Consider the following 25,154-nt stretch of genomic DNA (forward strand, 5'->3'; position numbering starts at 1 on the left):
CAGATCTCAACTAAAGAAATTTTTTTATGGAATAAATTGTGCATATATGGAGCAAGAATGAAATTACAATTAAAAAAAAATGATGATTATTTTGTACACATTGAATTATTTGAATAATTCTGAATCTCGTGATGATAGATGCTTTTTTTGAAATTATATTTTGTTCAAATATTTTGTAAGAGAGGAATTGATGATTGAATTTTTATTTTATTTTATTTTATTTTATTTTTTTGGCAGGCATATAGATAAGAATTTCTTCACTGGTCCCTTGCCTGCATTTATTGGAAATTTGTCTCAGTTGATGCGACTGTAAGTGATGCAAAAATTTTAAAACCACCAAATATAGTTTGTTTCAGTTTAAAATTATTTCTGTCAAATTTTTAAAATGCATAGGCACAAGTGATTGCTGTATTTTATGTAATTTATACTTGTATATAACTTTTTTTCCCCCTGTAATTTGGAACTGCGAGGAAATGTTTATTTACCATTTGAAATATTTACTTAAATATTTACTTTCATTATTATTATTATTATTTACTTTTAATGAACATGTCAGAACAGAATAGTCTCATTTCATCATGCTAGATTTGAACTTTTATATCTTAATTGCATGTAAATTAACGCAAGAAAGACTTATGATTATTATTTTTTCTTGTAATTTATATCTTTTAAGCCGTATCTTTCTGCTTCCCAATGGGAGATGGGACATATAAAAAATAAAAAAATAAAGAAGTTTTAAAAAATAGTAAAAAAAAAAAATACACACACATAGAGGACTTAATTGACTTCAAATGAAATTAGCAAAAAATATATTATGTTTATGCATATGCATTTATATATATATATATATATATATAATGATGTTGTGCGCACTTGCTTTACACTTATTTATGTCACTCCCATTATATTTTCTTCTTCTAATGTAAGTATGATACTTTTATACATTTTTGGAAAGAAATCATTTTGTTTGATCATGCAAAAGTAATATATATTGCTTAGTAAAGCTTGAAGATTACTGATGAAGTTTACTTGTTTTCTATGTTAAGATCCATTGCTTACAATGTATTCTCTGGGTCAATTCCCAAGGAGCTTGGAAACCTTAAGCATCTAATTTCACTGTAAGACATGAAAACTCCATACATTTTCATCAACATTAATCTTTTTTGGAATATATGCATTCATATGCGCATGGCATGTCACAAATCATGCTTAGTAATTGCAGTTTAATCAATTTATGAAAACATGCGCGCTGTAAGATTATGGATAATAAGTCCAATTTATTCAATAGCGCTCTTTTGATATTTATTCACTTCACAATAGCTCAACACCTCTTAACCTATCTTGCAGTTCCTTAGCAATAAATAATTTCTCTGGAACACTCCCTCCTGAACTTGGTAATTTGGTCAAGCTTGAGATACTGTAAGTTGTATAATTTAATTTAGTTTTAACATGTATGGAATATGACCACTATTATTTGAAGAATCAGTAAAATCATGTGTTTTTTAGAACTGATAGTACACCTCTTTGTGTGTTTACAGTTACTTAAACAGTGCTGGAGTTGGTGGTGAAATTCCCTCCACATTTGGCAATCTTCGAAACATGCAATTTATGTAAGGAATATCCTGCTAATTATATAGTTTTGCTTTGATTTATTTAGTTAAAAAAAAAAAAGAAAAAAACTTTCTGTTGGTTTCTGTATCATGTCCTCAACTCAAGTTTGCATGTTGGAATGTCAGGTGGGCATCAGACTGTCCATTCTCAGGCAAGATTCCCGACTTCATTGGGAACTGGACAAAGCTAACTAATCTGTAAGTATTGTTTCTCTTCTGTTTTTAAATTATTCTGTTTATCCAAGCAGAACAGCATGGCTGTAATGAGTACTTAGGTTCATAAAAATTTCAAATGATTTTGTAGGAGATTTCAAGGGAACTCTTTTGAAGGTCCAATACCATCCAGTTTTTCTCAATTGACCTCATTGACTTCTCTGTAAGTTATGTTAATTAAAGATGTTGTAAATTCTCTCCCCCCCATCCCTCCCTTCCTTTTAAATGGTCGGTGCAAGAGTAGTTTTAGTTATGTTTCTGAATTTTTATGTAGGCAAATCAGTGATATATACAATGTGAGCTCTTCTCTTAATTTCATCAAAAATTTGAAGCACTTGACTGTGTTGTAAGTTGACATACTTCTCTATTGAGTTAAGTGGAAAACAAAAACATATCAAACATATGTTTTCTTTTTCTTGTTATTTTTATTTAATTCAACCCCATTTACTTACTTTTATTTTTGGTTTTTTTCCTTTTTTCATCCAACAGATTTTTAAGAAATGCATTAATAAACGATACCATTCCATCTGACATTGGAGAATTCCAAAATTTGCAACTACTGTATGTTCCAAGACTGGAAAAAGTCACCCTAGTGCTCGATAAGATCTTTTTATTATTCTATTAACCTGTTCTAAGCACTTTTATTGATTTTAACTTGCAGGGATTTGAGTTTCAATAACTTAAAAGGCCTACTCCCTAGAGCTTTGTTCAATATGAGTTCTCTTACATCCTTGTAAGTAAGATGTGCCTTTGCTTTCTATTTTACTTTCTATTTTCCATGGATGTAGCAAGCCAGAGTGGAACGCTTCAAAACTGTTGGATCTTGCCCAATCCAATATGCCCTGTATACCACCTGAAACAATGGTGTATTGAGATGGTCAGCGAAGATGCTAACAATGCCATATGTTTCATGCTCAGACTTATTCATTTGTCTAACATTCTGTTTGGTTTTGTTATTTTGGGTGCTGCTCTTCTTGTACCGCTGGAACGGCTAGATTTCTTGGAAACAATAATTTGCATGGACCACTCCCATCAGAAAAGAGTGATAAACTTCAGTATATGTAAGTGCTTGTTCTATAAACATATTGTTATTCTCAATCTTGTGGCAAATTCAGGGCTAGTTTTGGAGTGATTTTAAAATGGCTAAAATTGGCATTTAAACAATAGTTTGTCTGGAAACCTTCCTGGACAAAAAGAGGGATGAACTTCAAAGTATTTCAATGCTTGTTCTATAAACATTATGTTATGTGGAATCTTGTAGAGAAAATTGCTTTTAACTGGGTAAAAGCGCTTTCTCTACTATTTGGCAAGAAACTTGAAAACACTTTTTGGTTAGAAAATCACATATTTAGTACTTTGGAGAAGCATCATCAAATATCTGATTTGTTAGAAACCACCAGATAGAAGAAAAGTATTTTCTATGAAATCATTCCCAAACTAGCCCTTAATGACCTATATAAATCTTCAAGCAAGTGAAACTTTTATTTTTTTTTTAATTTTTTTTTTTCTCATACGTGTACTTTCCCTCTCATTTCCTTCCACTTTATTTATTTATTTGTCTATAGACAATACATGTCTGTTAGAGATGATGCATAAAATGCTTTTTTTTTTTTTAAATCTGTCCCTCCCTCCCCCTCTCTCTCTCTCTCTCTTGTGCACTTGTGTGTGTTTTGCAAATATATTACTAACAAAGTCTTAGTTATATATATTTTTCTTTTTCATTAACATGTTCCAGTATGAGTAACCTGCAATTCCTCTAATCTTTTTTATTTTTACCGCCTTTGCAATATAACAATAGTAATAATCTAAAATAATATTGCATCTTTTTTTTTTTTTTTTTTAAGGGATTAAGAAAACATATTCCAACTGCCCCAGAATTACCAAAGGAAAAGATGCAGGGCTACATTTTATAACTTAATCAATAATAATTGTTGGTGGTCCAAAATTTATTGTAACATTTTGTTGCTTTGCATATGAAGTTTCTACTATAAATTTCCTTAACCAATTAGTAGATATTGTAAGTACAAGAATTGAGGTTGATGATAGAAAGAACAATCTGACTTAAACATTGGAATTGATTTAGAAAGCTTGAAAACCATGAGCATCAAAAGAAGGATTCCTCTAGAAAAGGATATTAAGCAAGCTGGAACATCTATCATGTTGCATTGACCAATAGAAGTAGTTATAATCTTGTTACCGTTCAGGTCTACTTGCAATTAGTATTGAACTTGCCCTTTGACCCCTCAGCACATTAACTTTTCTCCCCCTTCATAAGCCTCTACTATGTTGACATTTTGTTGAAAGCAATATCCCATTGATCTAACCGTTTCATACTGCAAAGAAGTGAAACTGAATGATTGTTTAAGGTTGAGTTATTGAATAAGTTATTCACTCTTGAAATAATGTTTCTATATTGAATCATCAGCAGGCTCGAACATCATCTTGTGTGATTTTGGGATTATACATGGAATTGATTTTTGGAGAAATCAACTCTAGAATTTAATTTTTAAAAGCCATTATAAGTTATAACTTCGTTCTTAGATTTGAATATTTGTGAGATTATAATTGCGTGATTATATTCAAATATTTGTTAGGTTGTAAAGGTTCTTGGGTTGAGCATTTCAGCCGTAAATTTATTGGAGTACTGAACTACAAAATTGTTTCTATAGGTTATTTATAAAGCTGGAAACTTGTTGAATCCAAACCACTCTTGTGTATTCTTGAATTTGATATGCTTTAAAGTTTTAATGGAATGCTTATAAAATTTGGTAAATATAGTTAATAGCTATCAATTGAATCCAAACTCATATGTTGTGACATATTTGATTTTGAAATAAACACAATATTAATTATCTATACTTGTTCAAGGCATATTCCTTTTAGAATATACTTGGTAATATCACTGGGGAAAGCAAAGCATAATACCAAGGAATCAACTATATCTTGATGTGTTAGAATTGACCTAAAAAATTAAATAGTTTCCATTGTTAATATCCCCTTCTTGCTGGAAAAGTTTAAATTGGTTTATCACATATTTTAATCTAACTACATCTAAGATTTATGCCATGAAAACAGAGTATGTGTTCATCTGTCTCTAGGAAATTTCATATATTTCATCAACAGGATGTAATGAAGTATCAATAAGGCCTTTTTGACAAACTATTATATATCAATTCTCTTTTTCCGATTTAACTGTTATATGCATTGTGTACTTTCTATACGCAGAGATTTGTCGTACAATTACCTATCAGGAAGTTTTCCATCGTGGGTAGCCTCAATATCAGAACTGTACGTCTCCTTATTGTCCTTCTTTATTATTTTTTAATTTTACATTTTGAAGAATCAGGTTTTCTTCACCGAGTTTCTCCCCATGTTTATTTATTTGTGGTCGTTCACCTATTTAATAACGTCAAAACCTCCATTGCTGCTCCCTTATATTCTATTTAAGTACAAATTGTTCTGAGTGATCAATACATAAATTTGTGCAGAAACCTAGTGGCCAACAACTTCACAATTGGCAGCACAAATACTATGTATGTTCATATATTCTCCAATCATTTTAAACAAAGTAATTTTTCATAAGTAACAGTAGATTGTAACTGCATTTCTTTAGTTTAATGAGCTTGTTTAGTTTTATCTTATGTTTCTATATGTATATGTACTGACATCTATTTTGTTTTCAGAGCTCCTCGTGGATTGCATTGCCTTCAAAGAAACTTTCCATGCAATAGAAATAACCCACGCTGTAAGCAAGCTTGCTTGTTTATTAGTTACTGGTATATTAAATGTCAAATGTATGAAACAGTCCACATGATTACATAATCCTCTCGAGGAAATTGATTGCTAGAAATAAATCAAATTTTCTAAATCAATGTGAGGCTTCATTTCGGATTGCTATTCTCATTTTCATTTCTCGTAATTCAACCATTTTGAACTAGCAAGATAATTGACTAAAGAAAGATAGGTTCATAAATAAGATTATTCAGGAGAAAATTCCTTAACTTGAAATCTTTTTGTTAATAAATGGTGCAAGATAAATGGTTCCTAGTTGTTAACTTTTGTTTATACAAATTAATTGATTGAAAAGGTTAGAAAAAATGTGAGTTCAGAAACATGAGATAAGTCTTCTATTTGAAGTTTTTATCATTAACCATGATAATTATATTTATATTGGATCACACAGTTGCAACCTTCTCAATCAACAGTGGGGGACGAGATATAAGGGGAACTGTTGATGGCATCCTTTATGAGGCCGATGACACACCTCTTAGCCAAGTAAAGTTTTATGTATCTGATACACAGAAATGGGCAATTAGCAATGCGGGATTGTTTTTAGATAGAGAAGATCCACTATATACTGTGAACACCGAAGCACAAATCACTGGCTTCAATGTGACTCCAGAGCTTTTCCAGACGGCAAGGATGTCTCCAGGATCTCTCAGATACTATGGTCTTGGTCTTGAGAATGGACGTTATACTATAATCATGCAATTTGCTGAAATTGGTTTTGATGATCGAAGCTCACAAAAGTGGACAAGTCTAGGAAGGCGAGTGTTTGATATCTATATCCAGGTAATCCTGCAACAACAGAAGAAATAAATAAAGGAAACAAAAAAAAAAAAAAAAAATACGTCAACCATTCAACATGAAGATTGACGTGCTAGTAAAAATTCCATATAATTTTAGTTAGTAACGATCTGCAAAATTTATTAGTCACTGCTTCCGTCATTTTCTTTTTAGGGAAACCTTAAATTGAAGGACTTCGACATATCAAAGGAAGCAGGAGGAGTTTTCAGAGCAGTTGTTAGGAATTTCAATGTTACAGTGACAGAGAACTATCTTGTTGTTCATCTTTTCTGGGCTGGTAAAGGGACCTGTTGCGTACCTAGTTATGGTTATTATGGTCCACTGATATCAACTATCCGTGCTGTTTCAGGTAAAATAATTTCATGAGAACATAAACTGTCAAATGCTGAATTGATATGCCTCATTTCTTCAATTTGTACTCTTTTGCGCAGATTTTCCCCCTACTGTTGCAAGAGGGAAAAGTAGAACATGGTTGATTGTTGGTATTGCAGTCCCCGTTGGGATTTTGTTCCTTGTTTTGGCATTCGCAGTATTCTATATGAGTAGAAAAACAGTCAAAGATGATGAAGGTAAATGTGTATGTGTAGTTGCACCAATTTGTTCAATGTCAAGTGTTGTTAATGAACATGAATAGATGCATCACTGTTATCAATTTTGGTGCTTCCGCTAGATTCCATTTATCAAAACGTGATTATATTGATACTATTTAAAAATTATGGTTTTTTTCAGTTCCTTGCCAAGGATGGGAAATGGACTATATATATTGAAACATTGGACATCCTAATACATAACATTGTGCGTATATATGTACCAGCATATGCATATTGTAAATATATATATTCCAGCATAATGCATCTATTATCAATTAATATTTTGCCCTAACGCAGATTTTAGAATAGTTTTTTGTTGTCCTCTACTGAAACTTGTGTCTAACAATTTCTCTTGAATCTGTAGAGCTTTTTGAATTAGGCCCCCGAACAAACACTGTCACTTATGCTGAATTAAGAGCCGCCACTGAAGATTTCAATTCTTCAAACAAGCTTGGGGAGGGTGGATATGGCCCGGTTTACAAGGTAAGTTTGATCTTACATCTTTTATTACGTTCTTCAATATAATGACGTGCACATATATCTTAAGCAGAGACCAAAGTCATTATTGTGTTTTTCAAGTGCATTTTATTGCTTTCATTGTAATTTATATTTACTTCATAGGGTACACTCTCTGATGGGAGGGCAGTAGCTGTAAAGCAACTTTCAGTTGCATCACCGCAAGGAAAGAGTCAATTTATAACTGAAATTGACACCATAACTGCAGTACAACATCGCAATCTAGTGAAATTGTATGGATGCTGCATTGAAGGAAGTAGACGAATCTTGGTTTATGAATATCTTGAAAACAAAAGTGTCGATCAAGCACTCTTTGGTATGAAGATACTAAATATCGTTTTTTAATTATCTCTTGGATCCGTAAGAACATACTGTACTAGTTACACTTAAGCAGAAATATCTAATTATATTATACATATTGATCAACTTATATAGTTCTTTTATATAAAAATTCTGGCTGAAGACAAGAAAAGAAAGAAAGAATTTTATTATATGAAATTGTGAAATTGCAAGTTTCTTATGGCCTGCCTTGTTATACATGCGGGCAAAAACAAGATAACTGGATGTAATACTTTATTGCATTGTCGTTTACTTTTGCATAATAATGTATCTATGTATGTTTTTAATTTACCGAGACATTTTAAACTAAGAATAGACATGTTAAGGTTGCTGAAAACTGATATGAAGATATAGCGTTCAATTCTTTCTTCACCATTTAGGTAAATGCATTAAATTTTAAAATTATTACGATCTTAATTTGTTGACAACTTTTCTATGTGAATTTTCCAGTCCATTGAAATAAGTCCTATATAACAAATTTGTATCCATTTTAAGGTCTTAGTTTCTAATTTGTTGAAGCCATGAAAACTGCAGAAAAAAATGAATTGCATCTTGAATGGCTTACTCGCTTCAATATATGCTTGGGAACAGCTAGAGGACTTGCTTATCTTCATGAGGAATCAAGGCCACGGATTGTGCATAGAGATATCAAAGCTAGTAATATATTGCTTGATGCTGAACTTTGTCCTAAAATATCAGATTTTGGACTGGCCAAGCTCTATGATGACAAGAAAACTCACATTAGCACTCGAATTGCAGGGACAATGTAAGCTTGTTTAGCGACTCACTAAAACCTGCTTAAATTGTGTATGTCTTGATGAAAATTTTCATCATTCATGTCCATTTAAATACAACTATTTGACTACCACAAACAAGTTAGGTTCATTATAAGACAACTGATTGGCTGCTGCATACAAATTTTAAGATCCAAAGTAGTTATTTGGTTTAATTATTTCAACAAAAACAAGATTTTCTACAATTTTAATTTGAACATGGATCCTAACAAATTGGTGTGTTTTCAGTTAACTCAGGAAAAATAAAAATACGCTTAATAAGATTTGAACTCTTGTCCCCTGACTATTGAATTGGTTGTGGGTATTTAAATCATGTTCCATATTGTAGAACATTTGACTGACAATAGACATAGTGCATATAGTGCTTGTTTTAGTAAATCGACATTTTTATGCATTTGTGAGTTGCCAAGTTCAATATGTGAAAAATGCACGTTTTTATGTCTGCTTTTACGTGGAAAAGAATGTTTGCTACTGACCTCTTGGGACCATTAATTGACTTTTATGTTCTACGAAATAAGATTCAAAAGCATTTTACATTAATTAGTATTTTACATTCTGCATTTGATATCATGTCATCCAAGTGAGATAAATTTCAAGAGGAAGAATTAATGCTTGATTCAGTAATTCACATTCATATTTTAGAGCTTGAACGACTTGCCATTTCCATAGCAATGGCGTTACTTCTAACATTCTAGTTCTATTACCCCACATGCATTGCGGAATTTTTATTCAATTAGCTTTTCTCAAAAATAAAGAAAAACTCAATTTGTTTTAACGAAACCATTTTATATAATCCTTGTAGAGGATATCTGGCACCAGAGTATGCAATGCGTGGGCACCTGACAGAAAAGGCAGATGTTTTCAGTTTTGGTGTTGTTGCTTTGGAGATTCTCAGCGGGAGACCAAACTCCGACAACAGCTTAGACTGTGAAAAGATTTATCTCCTTGAATGGGTACGCATCCGTCTTTTATTCTCTATGGATTAGCATTAATACATTTCTTTGGTAAATAATCAGTGCGATTATTGCAATTATATGTTATCAGGCATGGACATTACGTGAAAAGAAGCAGAGTTTGGGGCTGGTGGATCCTAGATTAACAGAGTTTGATGAAGACGAAGCCACCAGAGTGATCGGAGTGGCTCTGCTTTGCACTCAAGCATCACCGATGATGCGACCGGCAATGTCACGTGTGGTGGGCATGCTTACTGGAGATATTGAATTAGACACTAGTGGTATATCAAAGCCAAGTTATTTGACAGATTGGAATTTTAAAGATACAACAATGAGCTTCCTTGAGGAGGAGGATTCTACTCCATTAACTAAATCCATGGAAAGCAATTCCAACGACAAGATTCAACATGGCACTACAACTAGTTCAAGCCCTGGTGTTGATATTTCACCTTCTCCTGTAAATGTTACTGAAGCAATGTTTAGCGACATTATCAAAGATGGAAGGTAAGCAATATCCTGTTCTTGCTGGTGTGCTACTCTAATTTCCAGTAAACAGTGAGATATGCATAGTAGATTGTAGTGTTAGATTTTATGAACTAAGAATTAATGTTGTACTATCTATCAATACTTGTCATATTATTGTGGATTGATGATGTTTCATTTTTTTTTTTTTCCCCCCCTCAATATGGATATGTGTTTGGACTCTAGTAATAAATATTTGGGTTATAAGACATTAAATATCAAATTCAACCATTACTGGTCACTTCAATATATATTTGGGTTGCTGCAAAAATGATGAAGGCTAAGTGGGAAAGGAAAAAAAAATTGTGTAAGCAAGGAAAAAAATTAATAAATTAAAAAAGTAATGAATATTGTGGGAACGACATTATATGCTTATTTGAACTATTAATATTTTATTTTTATTTTTTCCTTTTTTCCCGAACATATAATAAATTGGGAGAGGGGGAGGTTATTTTTTCTCCAGACCCGATCAAACATGGGATCTGGGTTGGCACTTAAAAGACCGTTTTTATCTAAACCTTTTACTGATGATGATGACCACAGCAACGATGATGACGATGTGGCTATGTATCATCATTGTTGAACATTATGTGTAGATTGGTGCTGATGTGTTAATTTCTTAAATTGGCTTCATTTAAGTTAATTTTAATTTTTTAAAACTAAAATAAAAGTGAATCATTTAATGCAATGCAATCATTTAATAAGAAAAATATTATTTATTATCATTGATAATATATTATTTATAAAAAAAATTAATTTTTTTAAATAAATTTTTAATTTTTAACAATTAATTTATAGTTAAATTCATTCCATTAATATTTATCATTTTAACATGTATTATAAAATAAAAATAGTAAAACGCATTTACTAAACGTCATATTAGCATCAATATATATATATATATATAAATTCCATTGATAATATTTTTCGTTGTAAATAATAAGAAAATAGTGTATCTATCAAATTCCAAATCATTATAGAATGGGCAGCTAATAATTTCTCCATTTTGAAAATTTTGTCCATATCACGGTTCACCAACTGGGCATTATCCACATCGTTATCCCTTTGGTCATCACCACTTTTAGTTGTGCGGAAGTGGATGGTCCCAGTTCATACAGAAAAGTGGAATCCTCACACAACAAAATTGGTGTAGCAGTAGTTTAGTGCCTTGACTTTTGTCTTACAAGTGGGTTTGTGCTTGTCGACCTAAACATTGCTTTAATTATTTACAAAGTGACCCTACTTTGAAAAACAAAAACAGGTAATTTATTATTGAAACCCATAAAAAGATACAACCATTATGAGTGATCAAATATGTATAAATATATATATATATATATATATATATATATGTATGTATGATTGATCTCTGAGAAATTATTTTTCAAATTAAAATGGAAGATTTATAATGTAATAAGTACTACAAATGATGAATTTTCAAAATAATAATAAAAAAAATGCATTTCTATCATATTTTCTATAATAATTTAGAAAGTCGTTTTAAAAAAAATAAAATAGTAACCCAGGCCTATATCAACGCTCGTTGAGCAATCTCGTCTATCTCAAAATAACTATATATATTATATAGTCCGATTTTTCGGGAGAAATATCTTCATTATATATATTTATATATATCTTGTTGACTATTGATCTGCAATTTTAGTTTGAACTTTTGTTTTGTCTAGTTTAAATGACTGAAAAAAGAGTTTCTTTTTATTTATTATTTTTTAATATTTTTTATTTTTATTTTTATACTTTGTTGAAAAAAGTAATAATTATAATATTAAAATTCAGTTAATTTTAAGATGACTTTTCATCTTTAAAACTATAATATATTTTTACAAATGATTTATATCTATGTATGATGTTAATTAGTGTTAGAACATGTTCTATATATTTAAAGATTTGCTTAAAAATTATATGTCATATCTACTTAAAATAAACACTAAACTGAGTAGCTTTTTATGTTAACTAAACGTGTCTTATTACGAATCTTTATTCATCTTTCCGTATATATATGCTTCATTACTACTAATTCAAACCAAATTGAGCGACTTTTTTTTTTTGTTCTTCTCATTTTTTTCTTTTAAAAAAAAAAATTTGCTAAAACTGCAGGAATATTAAATGTGTGAACTATGTGATTCTTTTTTGTTGATATACCGTGTTATATTTTACCATTATTAAGAGCCAATAGGATATATAATAATTACATTATAATTCAAATGAAATAGAAGTTTAGGAAAAAGAAAATAATAAGAGCTATAGATTGTTTTCTAAATGCATATACAAACCGTTAAAATAGTGGAAATATATTTACAATATGGCAGAAAAGTAGTATGAAGTTGAAAAGTCTTCCAAAAGAAAATTCAAGTAAAAGGAGATAAACTACTGGATTAGAAAATGTAATTAACAGGTAATTTTTGCTATAACATATATGGTCAAATTAGAAATTATTTGCCAATATAGCACTGGGTTATAAAAAGTAATTAACAGTTAATTTTTGCTATAACATATATGGTCAAACTAGAAATTATTTGTCAACATAGCCGATAATATTGAATAATTTCAGACAATTAATAATGTGAAAATAATAACAATATGCTATGAGCATCAAGTGTTTAACAACTTGTTTACTAAATGATGTAGTAAAATGACGAATTATTATTTTATTATTTTATATATTGAATTTCATATGCAAATTTAATAGTTAAAGAAAGTTCAATTATTTATGTTTATATTAATTTTTCACGAATCCAATAAAATGATACAATACGTCACTTTGATATATCACTAAATAAGTTAGAAAGCAACTCGGGGCTGAAGCACTAGTGCGAAAATGGTGGTCTACAAAGGTCAAATTTAAATTCTAATAGCATCTCCCACCCTCTTATAATGCCCCCATTAACTAACTTCAAATCATTTTCAAGTTTTATGTAAACCTAAAGAAGATGAGTCTGAGCTGGTTGAAGACGCCGTCCTTCCGTCCTCGCTTGCATTCTTGCTTTTGGTGGCCTTTTATCTTCTTCTTCTTCTTCTTCTTCATATCACCTAACAATTCAATAGCTCAAAACGCCACCACAGACCCTTCTGAAGGTTCCTAACATCTAGCTCTTTTGTTTTTGTTTTCTTTTTCACTATTTTGCATGATATAAATGTTTATATTATTTATTTTTTTAATAAAAATTTAGGTCAGAATTAAAAGCATATTTTGTTGAGGACTTCTTGAAATAGTTTTTAAACATTATTCAGTTCTGTGTTACAACAAATCAACAAAATAATGTACTTTTACTTTATTTAATCTCTTATTTTTTATTAAATTCGTGTTTTATAATTATGTTTGAAAATCATTTTTAAATTTTATAACACATCTCAAAATTAGGAAAAATACATATAACTATGTATCATTTATAATAAGTATAAGATAAGTTATTTTTAATAAATGAAATGTTCATTTTTATTGATATATTTTCTAGTATAAAACTCGTTTTTTTTTTATCAATTTTTTAAAATATCTTAGATCAAATGTGTGTATATATATTGCTTAAATTAGATCAAATATATATTTATCATAAACCAAACATACACATTTTTCTTTCTCTACATCCATAATCAATCTCAATTTTTTGGGAAAAAAAACAGTTTTTTTCTTTCTTTTGATTGACTTTTTACATTTTTAGTTAATTATATTATCTATATTTTATATCCAACTTAGAATTTTAAAATATTTATATTATATCTATTTCATTATGTTCTACATTTTATGTGTTAATGATTGTTACTTTGTCCTAAAAGCTATTTTTAATATAAAATTAATAATTGTTATCATATATATAATAAATATTTTGATTTCATTACAATATTTATTATTAATTCATATCTATATATTGGGGTGAGGATTCAAGCCTACACGTTTGCTTAGAATAGGTAATGATTTTCCAACTAAGCTATCCTTACAACAACCACTATAATAATATTTTAAATCTGAAAAATCATCCTTTTAAAAAATTATTTGGAAGTTCAAGAGTGGAAAGTCGGACTTTAAATATTTGCTACAGTAAACAGTTGATTTTGCCATTAAAATGTTCAAAAATCATGTGCCAACTGTAATGCCAAGTTCAGTCCATAAGTTTTTTTATGGGATAGTAGTACGTACTTTAGTTTCTTTAATTTTCCCAGTTAATGGTTTAAGGCATTCAATTTTTAAAAGTTATAATTTATTTAGTTCAATACATTTTAATACACTTTGATTTTAAAATTTTACATTTTAATATCATTTAGTTTGAAATTTAATGCACTTTAATACCAATAATATGATTTGAGACAATCATTAAACCAAATTAGTCAAATGTCAAACAGAGTCCAAATTATTAATTTTGAAAATTAATTAAGAATTTAACTATAAGAAAGAAAAATATCAAAATACAATAAATCCTTCATTTATTTATTTTTTATCCCAAGAATGATTGCAAAATATTGAAAAACCCTTACAATAACACAAACTATTCCAAGAAAGCTTGCTCATTGACGCAAAGAAAAAAAAAAAAAGAATTACTGTCCTTGCTCAAATGCAATTATTTGACCCTTTTTTTTTTTTTTGGCATTAATTATTTGACATCTTGAGCAAACTAATCAAACCCATACTAATTAATTGAACAAATAAAAGAAGAAAACAAATGCAAAATTAATCAAAATCCTATATCCTCATTTATATATATATATATATATATATTTTTTTTTTTTTTTTGGGTAATAGGACAAGATTGATAAGTTTAATATATACATTGCCCTTTCGGAAATTAATGAATGGAACAAATAAGACTCTTGACTCTAGATTACGAGCCAGTAATTTATTAATCAATTAAGATATTTTAGCAAAAAAATAATGACGATAATAATAATAATAATAATAATTAAGATATATTGTACTTGTAATGAAATAATGAGACAGTGAAGGCGTTGAACTCAATTTTCAAAAAATGGGATACAAAAGCGGTGGAAAACCTGTGGAATATAAGTGGAGAGCCATGCAGCGGATCTGCAATAAATGGGACAGACTGGGAGGACCCTGCTAATAACCCTTCCATCAAATGTGACTGTTCTTTTCAAAATGCCACCATTTGTCACATCACTCAATTGTATGTGCCACTCTCTTTCCCTATATATATATATATATATATATATATAATGTATATCTGTTTCATATTTTTATTTATTGTGAGCTGAAATCCAAAACTTTAATTATACGAATGGAAAATAGGAGTAAGAAGCAGAGCAAAATTAGGAGCTCTGTATGAACTTTATGTATCTCTAGCTATCAACTCAAATTTGTTCATTCATATCAGTCTGTGAAGGGACCAATTTGTTGAGAAAATTATTTCAGATATGGGTTTTCCTTCTTTTTCTTTTTCTTTTTTTTTTTTCTGACAAAATAATTAATTACAAATAATTTTAGGCTTTATTTGATTGCCAATTCAGCAACAGTTTTTTCCATTTTAACTCTCTGAGTTCATGACAGAGGAGGTAATTTTGACTGTACTCCACCTGTTTGTTTATTTCTGTAGGAGAGTCTATGCTTTGGACAAAACAGGAGTGATTCCAGAAGAGATTACAGCTTTCAAATACCTGGCCTTTTTGTATGTAGATGATTATTATTATTATTATTTTTTTCCTTTTTTGTTAAGGAAAGACTGATGATTGATTTTCAAATCTTCTGAAATTGTTTGTAGGAAGCTGGACCAAAATTACTTCACTGGTCCCTTGCCTGCATTTATTGGAAACTTATCTGCACTACAGCTGCTGTAAGTAATGGAGTGAAAACCCAAAAAAGTTTGCTTTAGTTAAAATTTTCAAATGTTTGACATAAGTTTTATATATTACGAATTCTCTCTTGTGTAATTTTGAGGGAAAGTTTATTATTGTTGCATTGTGTATCAGAAATGTTTATTTTCATGCTAGATTTGAACTTTATATCTTGCATGTAGTTTAATACCTGGATATGTAATTATTTTTATATCTGGCTTGAAACCAGACCTTCCTACTTAATTCTAGATGAAGGCTAATGATTTTTTTAAACCTTTTGATCTGTATTTATGCAACAGAGAAAATTAATAAAAATAAATAAAGAAAAAAATAAAAACAGAACAGAACAGAGAAAACAATTGACACCAAATGAAAGGAGCATAAAATATATTATAGTTTCTAAATATCCACCAGTGATGTTATTAAGAGCTTACACAAACTTTCAGTAGTTTATTTCTGCATTATATACCTTGAGCTAGGCAAACAGTAATGATATTGGCACACGTATATATGTGTGTGTGTGTGTGTGTGTGTGTGTGTGTGTGTGTGTGTGTGTGTGTCAATTATGTTTTTGCTTATTATGTAAGCAGATACTAGCTTATGTACATTTGGAAATATTCATGTACTTTTTCAATGCATAGTATGTGTTTTTCAGTAAACCTTGAATACCAATGATGTAGTTTATTTGTTTGCTTTGTTCAGATCCATTTCAATCAATGCATTCTCAGGGACAATTCCAAAGGAGCTTGGAAACCTCAAGGATCTTAATATGCTGTAAGACATGGAAACACCCTGTTGCGTTTTCATCAATACTAATCTTTTTCAGAATGCATGCATAGCTTTACTATTAGTAGACTAAAAACTTAAACATCTATGTGTCAAACATATACACCTAGCTAATTGCATAAAAACAAGATGTAAGAGTGATTTTGGATATTTAAGTCCAATTTATTTGCCATACATTCCTTTTGAACTTCATGTTACAATACTTTTTAACATCACTTGCAGTGCCTTTGGATCAAATAATTTTTCGGGAACGCTCCCTTCAGAACTTGGTAACTTGCTCAAGCTTGAGCAAATGTAAGTTATTTCATTTAGTTTTGTTTAAACATGTAAGAAAAATCTTCTTGTTCTATAGAACTGATAGATATCCCTTTGTGTTTGCACAGCTACATGGACAGTGCTGGGGTTGGTGGTGAAATTCCTTCCACATTCTCTAACCTTCGTAACATGCAAATTATGTAAGGAAACTTGTATAATTAGCTATCCTGGCCTTAACTTATTATAAGTCTACTTGTTGGATTTCAGGTGGGCATCAGACAATCCATTCACAGGCAAGATCCCTGACTTCATTGGAAACTGGACAAAGCTAACTACTTTGTAAGTAATGATTTCTTCATTCTTCTTGATTTTTTTTAAAATTAAGCTTCTATTTTTTTATTTTTTATTTTTTTTTAAATAAGCAGACCAGCATGGTTTGAATGGGTAATTAGGTTCTCAAGAATTATAAATGATTTGTAGGAGATTTCAAGGGAACTCTTTTGGTGGACCAATACCATACAGTTTTTCTCAATTGGCGTCACTGAATTCTCTGTGAGTATACATGTCAAATATATTGTAAATTCTCAGTGAGCAGTTTCGGTTATGTTGGCCCATAACAATGCAGGAGGATCAGTGATATATACGATGTGAGCTCTTCTCTTAATTTCATAAACAATTTGAAGAACTTGACTGACTTGTAAGTTAACATACTTCTCTATTCAGCTAAATGGCAATCTTCAATTTTGATTTTGATTTTTTATATTTACCGTCAACTCCATTTCCTGGAGAACTAATTACATTTTTTTTTTTTTTTTCCAACAGAGTTTTAAGAAATGCATTGATAAATGGTAGCATTCCATCTGATATTGGAGAATACCAAAGTTTACAAATACTGTATGTTCCAACACCAGAAAAACTCAAAATAGTCAAGTTTTAATATTTTTTTCTTTTTTCTTTTTTGTTTTTTTCCTTCTCTATTAACTTTTTGTAGGTACTTGTTGATCTTTGCAGGGATCTAAGTTTCAATAACTTGAAAGGCGAACTCCCAAATGCTTTGTTCAATATGAGTTCTCTTGCAAACTTGTAAATAAGCTGTATCTTTACTTCCTAATTTTTAATTCATATTGTAGCAGGATCATAACTTTTGAAACCTTACAGACCCTGCCCCAATTTAACATGCCCTTGTACCACCTGAAACCATGGTGTTCTGGCATGAACAGTGTCATATGGTTTAAGCGCCTATTCATTGCATTCATCTAACATTTTTTTCGTTTGTTTGTTTGTTTGTTTTTTCTTTACCATTTTAATTTATTTTGGGTGCTTTCTCTTGTGTTACGACTAAAATGGGTAGATATCTTGGAAACAATAGCTTGTCAGGAAACCTTCCTAGGCAAAAGAGTGATACACTTCAGACCATGTAAGTCTTTTTTCTGTAACATTATGTCATTGTTGAATATATAATATCACACTGAAGAAGCCAAACGATTACCACTTGTGCTGAGTAGGATTTGTCATATCCAACAGCTCTAAATTTTTTTGCTTTAGCATTCTGATTCATTGTAACAAATTCAGCAATTCATTATATTTTTACATTCTTTCTAATGATTTTGATTTAGAACAATATAAAATACCAGTGAGCAAAAGAGGAAAATTGTTGTCCAATATAAATACTGTGAGAATTGTTGTCTTCACTCTTGTTGATACACAGTATAAAATCACATTTTCTTTAAATTTAAGTACCTATAATTATATCCCAAGCAATTAAGACCTGTTTTTCTCTCATGCTTATACTCTCCCTCGCTTTACCTTCCTCTGTATTCCTCTCTATGTGCATGTTACATATGATGCAAAGGTCTTTATGTATGTCAATTTTTGTTTTCTGTTTCTTCAACATGTTACATTATGTGCCAAAATGTAAATACTGACATTTTGACAATCTCCCAAATAAGTTAAAGCAATAATCTCATTTTCTCGATTCAACTTCTTTTTAGCTTATATACTTCTATGCACATGCAGAGATTTGTCCTACAATTACTTATCAGGAAGTGTTCCATCATGGGTATCCTCAATATCCGAACTGTATGTCTATTCTTTTATTATGCGTATGCTCTTATACCTATTATTTGTTTTAATAATGTCAAAGTCCAAATTTCTTTCCCCCCTTAATTATTTTTTTTTTTCCTTTCCATCTTTAATAGGTATCAGTATAAGTTGTTATATGTGATCTATACATAAACTTATGCAGGAACTTAGTGGCCAACAACTTCACATTTGATAGGTCAAACGTATCGTATGTTGTTGAAGTTTCCCAAACTTTTTAATTGCATTTCTGCAGTATACGATTTCACTTTGTTTTAATGAATTTTTCCGTACATATAAGTATTGACCTTTACCCTTGTTTGCAGAGTTTTTCCTGGACTGAATTGCCTTCAAAGAAACTTTCCATGCAATAGAAATACCCCACGCTGTAAACTTTCATTTTCTAGTTGTTTTCTTCTTTATTATACGATGTTCATAAAGTTTAGGAAATAGATACTATTCCAAATAGTTATTCTTCTGTGATAGAAATTTATCACACTATTCTAAAGTGTGAGAATGCCACAGTTTCATTTTAGTTTGTGTAGATGTCATGATAAGAAATTTCAACTCAAGATAGAAGTTGGGAAGGCTTGAGATATTAATAGAGATGTAGGAACATAAGAAGTTAATAAGATGGTGTCTACAGTCTTTGGTAGGTCTAGCCATTGTCATTTTCATTTCTTATAAAATATCAGACTTTTTCAACTTATAAGATCATTGACAAAAGAAGCATATGATTATTTGACAATATTTCAAAAAGTAGTTAGATAATGCATTTAGCCAAAAATTAGTCCTAGCAGCTGTAGGAATGGAATGAAAATTTGTGTCCTTGTGTATATTTATGTGCATTATTCTGTAGGACATTCTGAGATACACATATTCAGATAAAGTAATTCATTTACTTGCATTCTCCATGCTAGTAGACGTGAGCTGTTTCTGAACCTGCATAATATATAAGGGCTTAGAACAATAAAATATAAAAGTAAAGGGTAAAAGATTTGTAGTTCAAAAACTTGAAAGAACGTCTGTTAATTGAAGTATTTGTACTTAACCATGAACATATACTGTATTGGATCTCACAGATGCAAACTTCTCAATCAAATGTGGAGGACCAGAGATGAAAGCAAGCAATGGCATCACTTATGAGGCCGATAATTCATCTCTTGGTCCAGCAATGTTTTATTTATCCAGTACAGAGAAATGGGGAATTAGTAATGTTGGATTCTTTGCTGATAGACAAGCTCCACAATATTTTGAGAACACCCTAACACAAGTCACCGGAACGGATCTGACCCCAGAGCTTTTCCAGACTGCAAGGATGTCTCCAGGATCTCTTAGATATTATGGTCTTGGTCTTGAGAATGGATCTTACACCATAACTCTACAATTTGCAGAAATTGGTTTTGAAGATCGAAGCTCACAAACTTGGAAAAGTCTAGGAAGGCGTGTTTTCGATATCTATATCCAGGTAACTGCTACTAAAAGTAAAACAAAACATGGTTAACCATTCAACTTGAATATCAACCTCCTTATAGAAATTCTACATAAGTTTGTTTAAAGTCTGTTTGGAAGTGCTTATACAATGATGAAAAGCACTTTTAAGCGGGGTTGAAAATGCTTCTTTTAGGGAAGGCGCAGGTTGAAGGACTTCGACATATCAAAGGAAGCAGGTGGAGTTAATAGGGTAACTGAGAGGAAATTCAATGTTACAGTGACAGAGAACTATCTTGACATTCATCTTTTCTGGGCTGGCAAAGGGACCTGTTGCATACCCAGTCAAGGTTATTATGGTCCATTAATATCAACTGTCCGTGCTGCTCCAGGTAATGTATATGAGGAGAACATATTAAGTCAAACCAATGTGCCTAATGTGTCTTTAATTTTCTACCAATAAATTATTGTACTCTTTTATGTAGATTTTACTCCTACTGTTTCCGGACTTCCACCAACTATTGTTAAGGGAAGGAAGAACAGGACAGGGTTGGTTGTTGGCATTGCAGTCCCTGTTGGGATTTTGGGCTTCATGTTGGTATCTGCTGTATTCTATATGAGGAGAAAAAAAGACAATGATCTTGAGGAAGGTAAGAGCATATATTGACTCTTGTTGATTGACACAAAATATGTTACAGTTTCAACAATTTTGGTGCTTGAAAGTCATGGAAAAGGGAACATATTTCTAACATCTTGATGTCTGAATACTTAGTTTCCTCATATATACGTATATACCAGCAAAATGCATTTTCTATGAATAAAATATTTTACATTTGAAGAGTGCAAAAGAGTTTTTGTGTTGTACCCTACTGGAACTTATGTTTGATATTTCTGCTTCATTCTATATACAGAGCTCTTCGAATCAGGCAACCGACCAAACATTTTTGGTTATGCTGAATTAAAAGCTGCCACAGAAGACTTCAATCCTTCAAATAAGCTTGGAGAGGGTGGATACGGCCCTGTGTACAAGGTAAATTTGATCTTTTTTTCATTATGTTCTTCAAAATAATGACTTACACCATATATTTCAAGGAGAGAATTGAATCATTCTTGCTTTTTTTCAAATACATTTTACTGCTCTTATTGTCAATCCAATTGAGTTACTTCATAGGGTACACTTTCTGATGGGAGGGTAGTAGCCGTAAAGCAACTTTCAGTAGCATCACATCAAGGGAAGAATCAATTTATAACTGAAATTGACACCATATCTGCTGTACAACATCGCAATCTAGTGAAATTGTTTGGATGCTGCATTGAAGGGAATAGACGCATCTTGGTCTATGAGTATCTTGAAAACAAAAGCGTTGATCAGGCACTTTTTGGTATGATACTATTAAATATCATTCATCTTAGTTACTCCTTACATACAAATTCTTCCAGCTGCACTTAGTAGAAATCTCAAATCATATTCAACATGTCAGATTTAATTCTTTCAATGAATTTTCTAGCTAAAGAGAAGAAAAAGAGACGAAATTAGTTGAATAGTTTGGCTTTTGTAAAGTTTTTTTTTTTTACCCCTATCTGCATTGATCTTTGATACAGAATTCTGTGAAAACCTAGACATTTCGGTCAGTAAAATAAGTCGTATATCACAAATTTGTATCCATGATGAGCACTCAATTTCTAATTTGGTGCAAGCCATGACAATTGCAGAAAAAAATGAGTTGCATCTTGACTGGCTCACTCGCTTCAATATATGCTTGGGAACAGCAAGAGGACTTGCTTATCTTCATGAGGAATCAAGGCCACGGATTGTACATCGAGATGTCAAAGCTAGTAATATATTGCTTGATGCAGAACTTTGTCCTAAAATATCTGATTTTGGACTGGCAAAGCTCTATGATGACAAGAAAACCCACATCAGCACGCGAATTGCAGGAACAATGTAAGTTGCTTTAACCAATTAATTCTTGCTTAAATTGCTTGTGTTGTAATGAAAGTTTTTAACACTGTTAATATACAATCTTCAGGTCAATTAAAAAAAAAAACTGGAAGCACAACTAAGTATACTCTTTATGATGCAAAGTAGTTGTCATTTGTAATATAGATCCTAAGAAATTGATAGTGTATCTTAGTTTGGTCAATTGGACTTAATTTGAGATTCACATGACAGTTAAAAAAGTAGGAATCTCCTAAAAAAGGGCATTTGGTGAGAGACATGAATTCTTGATCCACAAGTTAATAGAACATTTGATTGGCTATGATGGTGCTCTGCTGCATTTAAGTATATTATCATTTGCTTGCATTTAGAGAGCTGCAAAATTCTATATGTAATACCATCATGAAAATGCACACCTAAACGAAGTGTTCAGTTCCCAAGATTGTTAAATTTTATGCTCTAAGAAATAAGATTCTAGATTTCCTTTTTTTTTTTTTTTTTTCTTTTTCGATATTTAGTATTTCATTCTTTGTATTGAATAAATTTCTTGAGGAAGCATACTTGTCTCAGTGAATAATGTTGATGGTAATGACTTCACATTCATATTCTAGATCATAAATGATTGACCAGTTCCAAAACCATGGCATAGCATTTAACATCATAGTTGTATTACATACGGGAAACTAAACTCACTTAGTTTTTTACTTTCTTTTTTACTAAGCCATCACGTATGATCCTTGTAGAGGATATTTAGCACCAGAGTATGCAATGCGTGGGCACCTGACAGAAAAGGCAGACGTTTTCAGTTTTGGTGTTGTTGCTTTGGAGATTCTCAGCGGGAGACCAAACTCCGACAACAGCTTAGACAGCGAAAAGATTTTCCTCCTTGAATGGGTATTAATCATTCTTTCAATCGCTATGGATTAGCATCAAAACATTAATTTCGTTAATAGTCATTGTGGTTATTGCCATTACATTATTAGGCATGGACTTTACATGAAAGGAAACAGACTGTGGGGCTGGTGGATCCTAGATTAACTGAGTTTGATGAAGATGAAGCTACCAGAATGATTGGAGTGGCTCTGCTTTGCACTCAAGCATCACCAATGATGCGACCGGCAATGTCGCGTGTGGTGGGAATGCTTGCAGGAGATATTGGAATAGACACTAGTGATGTATCAAAGCCAAGTTATCTAACAGATTGGAATTTTAAAGATGTAACAAGAAGCTTCTTGGAGGAGGAGGATCCTACTCCATCAGCTACATCTAAGGATAGTAAGAGCCATGACAATATTCAACATGGCAACCCAACTAGTTCTAGCCCTGCTGTTGATATATCACCTTCTCCTGTAAATGTTACTGAAACAATGTTCAGTGACATTATTAAAGATGGTAGGTAAGAATGCCTCCTCTCTTTAGATTTTTGAGGGCTACTCTAGTTTCCACTAATGGTGAAAATTCATGCATATGTAGTAGAGTGAGATTGTATCAATCAGATTATTATGCTCTGGAAAAATATTTATCACATTTATTTTGGATTGATGTATCAATAAGTTGGATTTAGTTAAGTGAAGTAAATAATAAGCTTTAAAAAAATTATGCAAATATTATTTTGGGTAATTTTTTACATACTAGCTGCACTACAATCTATACACATCCATTTTAAAATTTGTTTTTGCTAGCTAAACTGATAATTTATACTATTTTATCTTTAATAACTTAAAATTAAACCTGCATACAACTGCAACCTATAATTTCCCTTATTATACACTTTTGTGAATGTCGAAAAGACAGAAGGAAAAAAAAAAGATAGAGAAAAAATGAGTGAAAAAAAAAAGGAGAGAGAAAGAGTGTCAGAGGAGTGAGATAGAAGGAAGAGAGTTATGGAGGACAGAGAGAGAAGAGAGAGAGAGAGAGAGAGAGAGAGAGAGAGGAGAGAGAGTCACAGAGGAGATAAGAAGAGAGAAGAGAGAAAGAAGGGAGAGAAAAGAGAGAGGAAAGAGATCATAAGAAAGAGATATAGAGAGATGGGGGAGAGAAGAGAGTGAGAAAAGAGAGTAGAGGAGGGAAACACGGCAGAGAGGAAAAAGGAGAGAGAGAGATACAGAGGAGAGAACGTTAGAAATAGAAATCCATAGGCAGGGAGATAGAGAAAGAAGTGAGTTGACATGTAGTATTCCTAAATTATTTAAGACATTTTATTTGTATATATTATAAAAATATTAAAAAACTATTAAAATTGTAATGCAGTTAATTTGTTTTGTAATATGAATATAATTGCTTTAATATTTTTATACCACTTTTAAATAAAAGAATTAAATGCCCTTTACTACTCGTTGGTTAATTTGGACAAACTTCACTTTGGGATCTTTGAATTTCTTGTTTGCCTTCTAAGTTAAAAAATCTTAAGTATTAGTTACAAAACCATTAATTGCTAACGCAGCCTAATGGTTCATCCAATTTTTGCCCTAAATACTTCATTTTTTTTTAAAGATTTTGTTTCAATTTTTTATTACAAAATAATTGAAAATTTCACCATTTATTGGGAAAATAAATGGAAAAAAAATATAATTTAGGGGTAAAAATGAATTAAACATTAGGGCTCTACTAGCATGGCTTTTTCACCTAATAATAGTAATAGTGATAATAATGATAGAGACTGCAAAATAAAGTTTGTCCAAACTATAGTATGCATTTAACCTTAAATATAATTTTTACAAATCAACCTCTTATCCTAAAAA

The 25,154-nt window shown here is 31.0% G+C and overlaps 1 protein-coding gene across 1 annotated transcript; it reads left to right on the plus strand.

The window, feature by feature from the left end:
- Window positions 1–175: 175 nt before the first annotated feature.
- On the plus strand, window positions 176–24,020 carry LOC112489135 (probable LRR receptor-like serine/threonine-protein kinase At1g56130). Its single transcript, XM_060820111.1, has 45 exons — window positions 176–309; window positions 1,047–1,118; window positions 1,348–1,419; window positions 1,539–1,610; window positions 1,737–1,808; window positions 1,915–1,986; window positions 2,098–2,169; window positions 2,313–2,384; window positions 2,485–2,556; window positions 2,819–2,884; window positions 5,049–5,111; window positions 5,312–5,356; window positions 5,507–5,568; window positions 6,007–6,395; window positions 6,564–6,759; window positions 6,842–6,979; window positions 7,365–7,483; window positions 7,622–7,832; window positions 8,390–8,621; window positions 9,452–9,602; window positions 9,694–10,106; window positions 13,039–13,217; window positions 15,073–15,259; window positions 15,686–15,757; window positions 15,851–15,922; window positions 16,626–16,697; window positions 16,932–17,003; window positions 17,093–17,164; window positions 17,232–17,303; window positions 17,445–17,516; window positions 17,590–17,661; window positions 17,787–17,858; window positions 17,976–18,047; window positions 18,316–18,381; window positions 18,981–19,043; window positions 19,210–19,254; window positions 19,370–19,431; window positions 20,126–20,511; window positions 20,671–20,866; window positions 20,960–21,124; window positions 21,386–21,504; window positions 21,646–21,856; window positions 22,188–22,419; window positions 23,157–23,307; window positions 23,397–24,020. The coding sequence occupies exons 1-45, from the start codon at window positions 191–193 to the stop codon at window positions 23,811–23,813; spliced, it is 5,979 nt and encodes a 1,992-aa protein (XP_060676094.1). The 5' UTR covers window positions 176–190; the 3' UTR covers window positions 23,814–24,020.
- The last annotated feature ends 1,134 nt before the right edge of the window (window positions 24,021–25,154 follow it).

This window comes from Ziziphus jujuba, chromosome 1 (assembly GCF_031755915.1).
Source record: "Ziziphus jujuba cultivar Dongzao chromosome 1, ASM3175591v1".
Taxonomy (NCBI): Eukaryota; Viridiplantae; Streptophyta; class Magnoliopsida; order Rosales; family Rhamnaceae; genus Ziziphus; species Ziziphus jujuba.

Coding starts and splice junctions, on each gene's coding strand:
- LOC112489135 (XM_060820111.1), top strand. CDS start 191: ATGATTGAATTTTTATTTTATTTTATTTTATTTTATTTTTTTGGCAGG. Junction 6,980..7,364: donor AACAGTCAAAGATGATGAAG/GTAAATGTGTAT, acceptor TTGAATCTGTAG/AGCTTTTTGAATTAGGCCCC. Junction 21,125..21,385: donor AGACAATGATCTTGAGGAAG/GTAAGAGCATAT, acceptor TTCTATATACAG/AGCTCTTCGAATCAGGCAAC.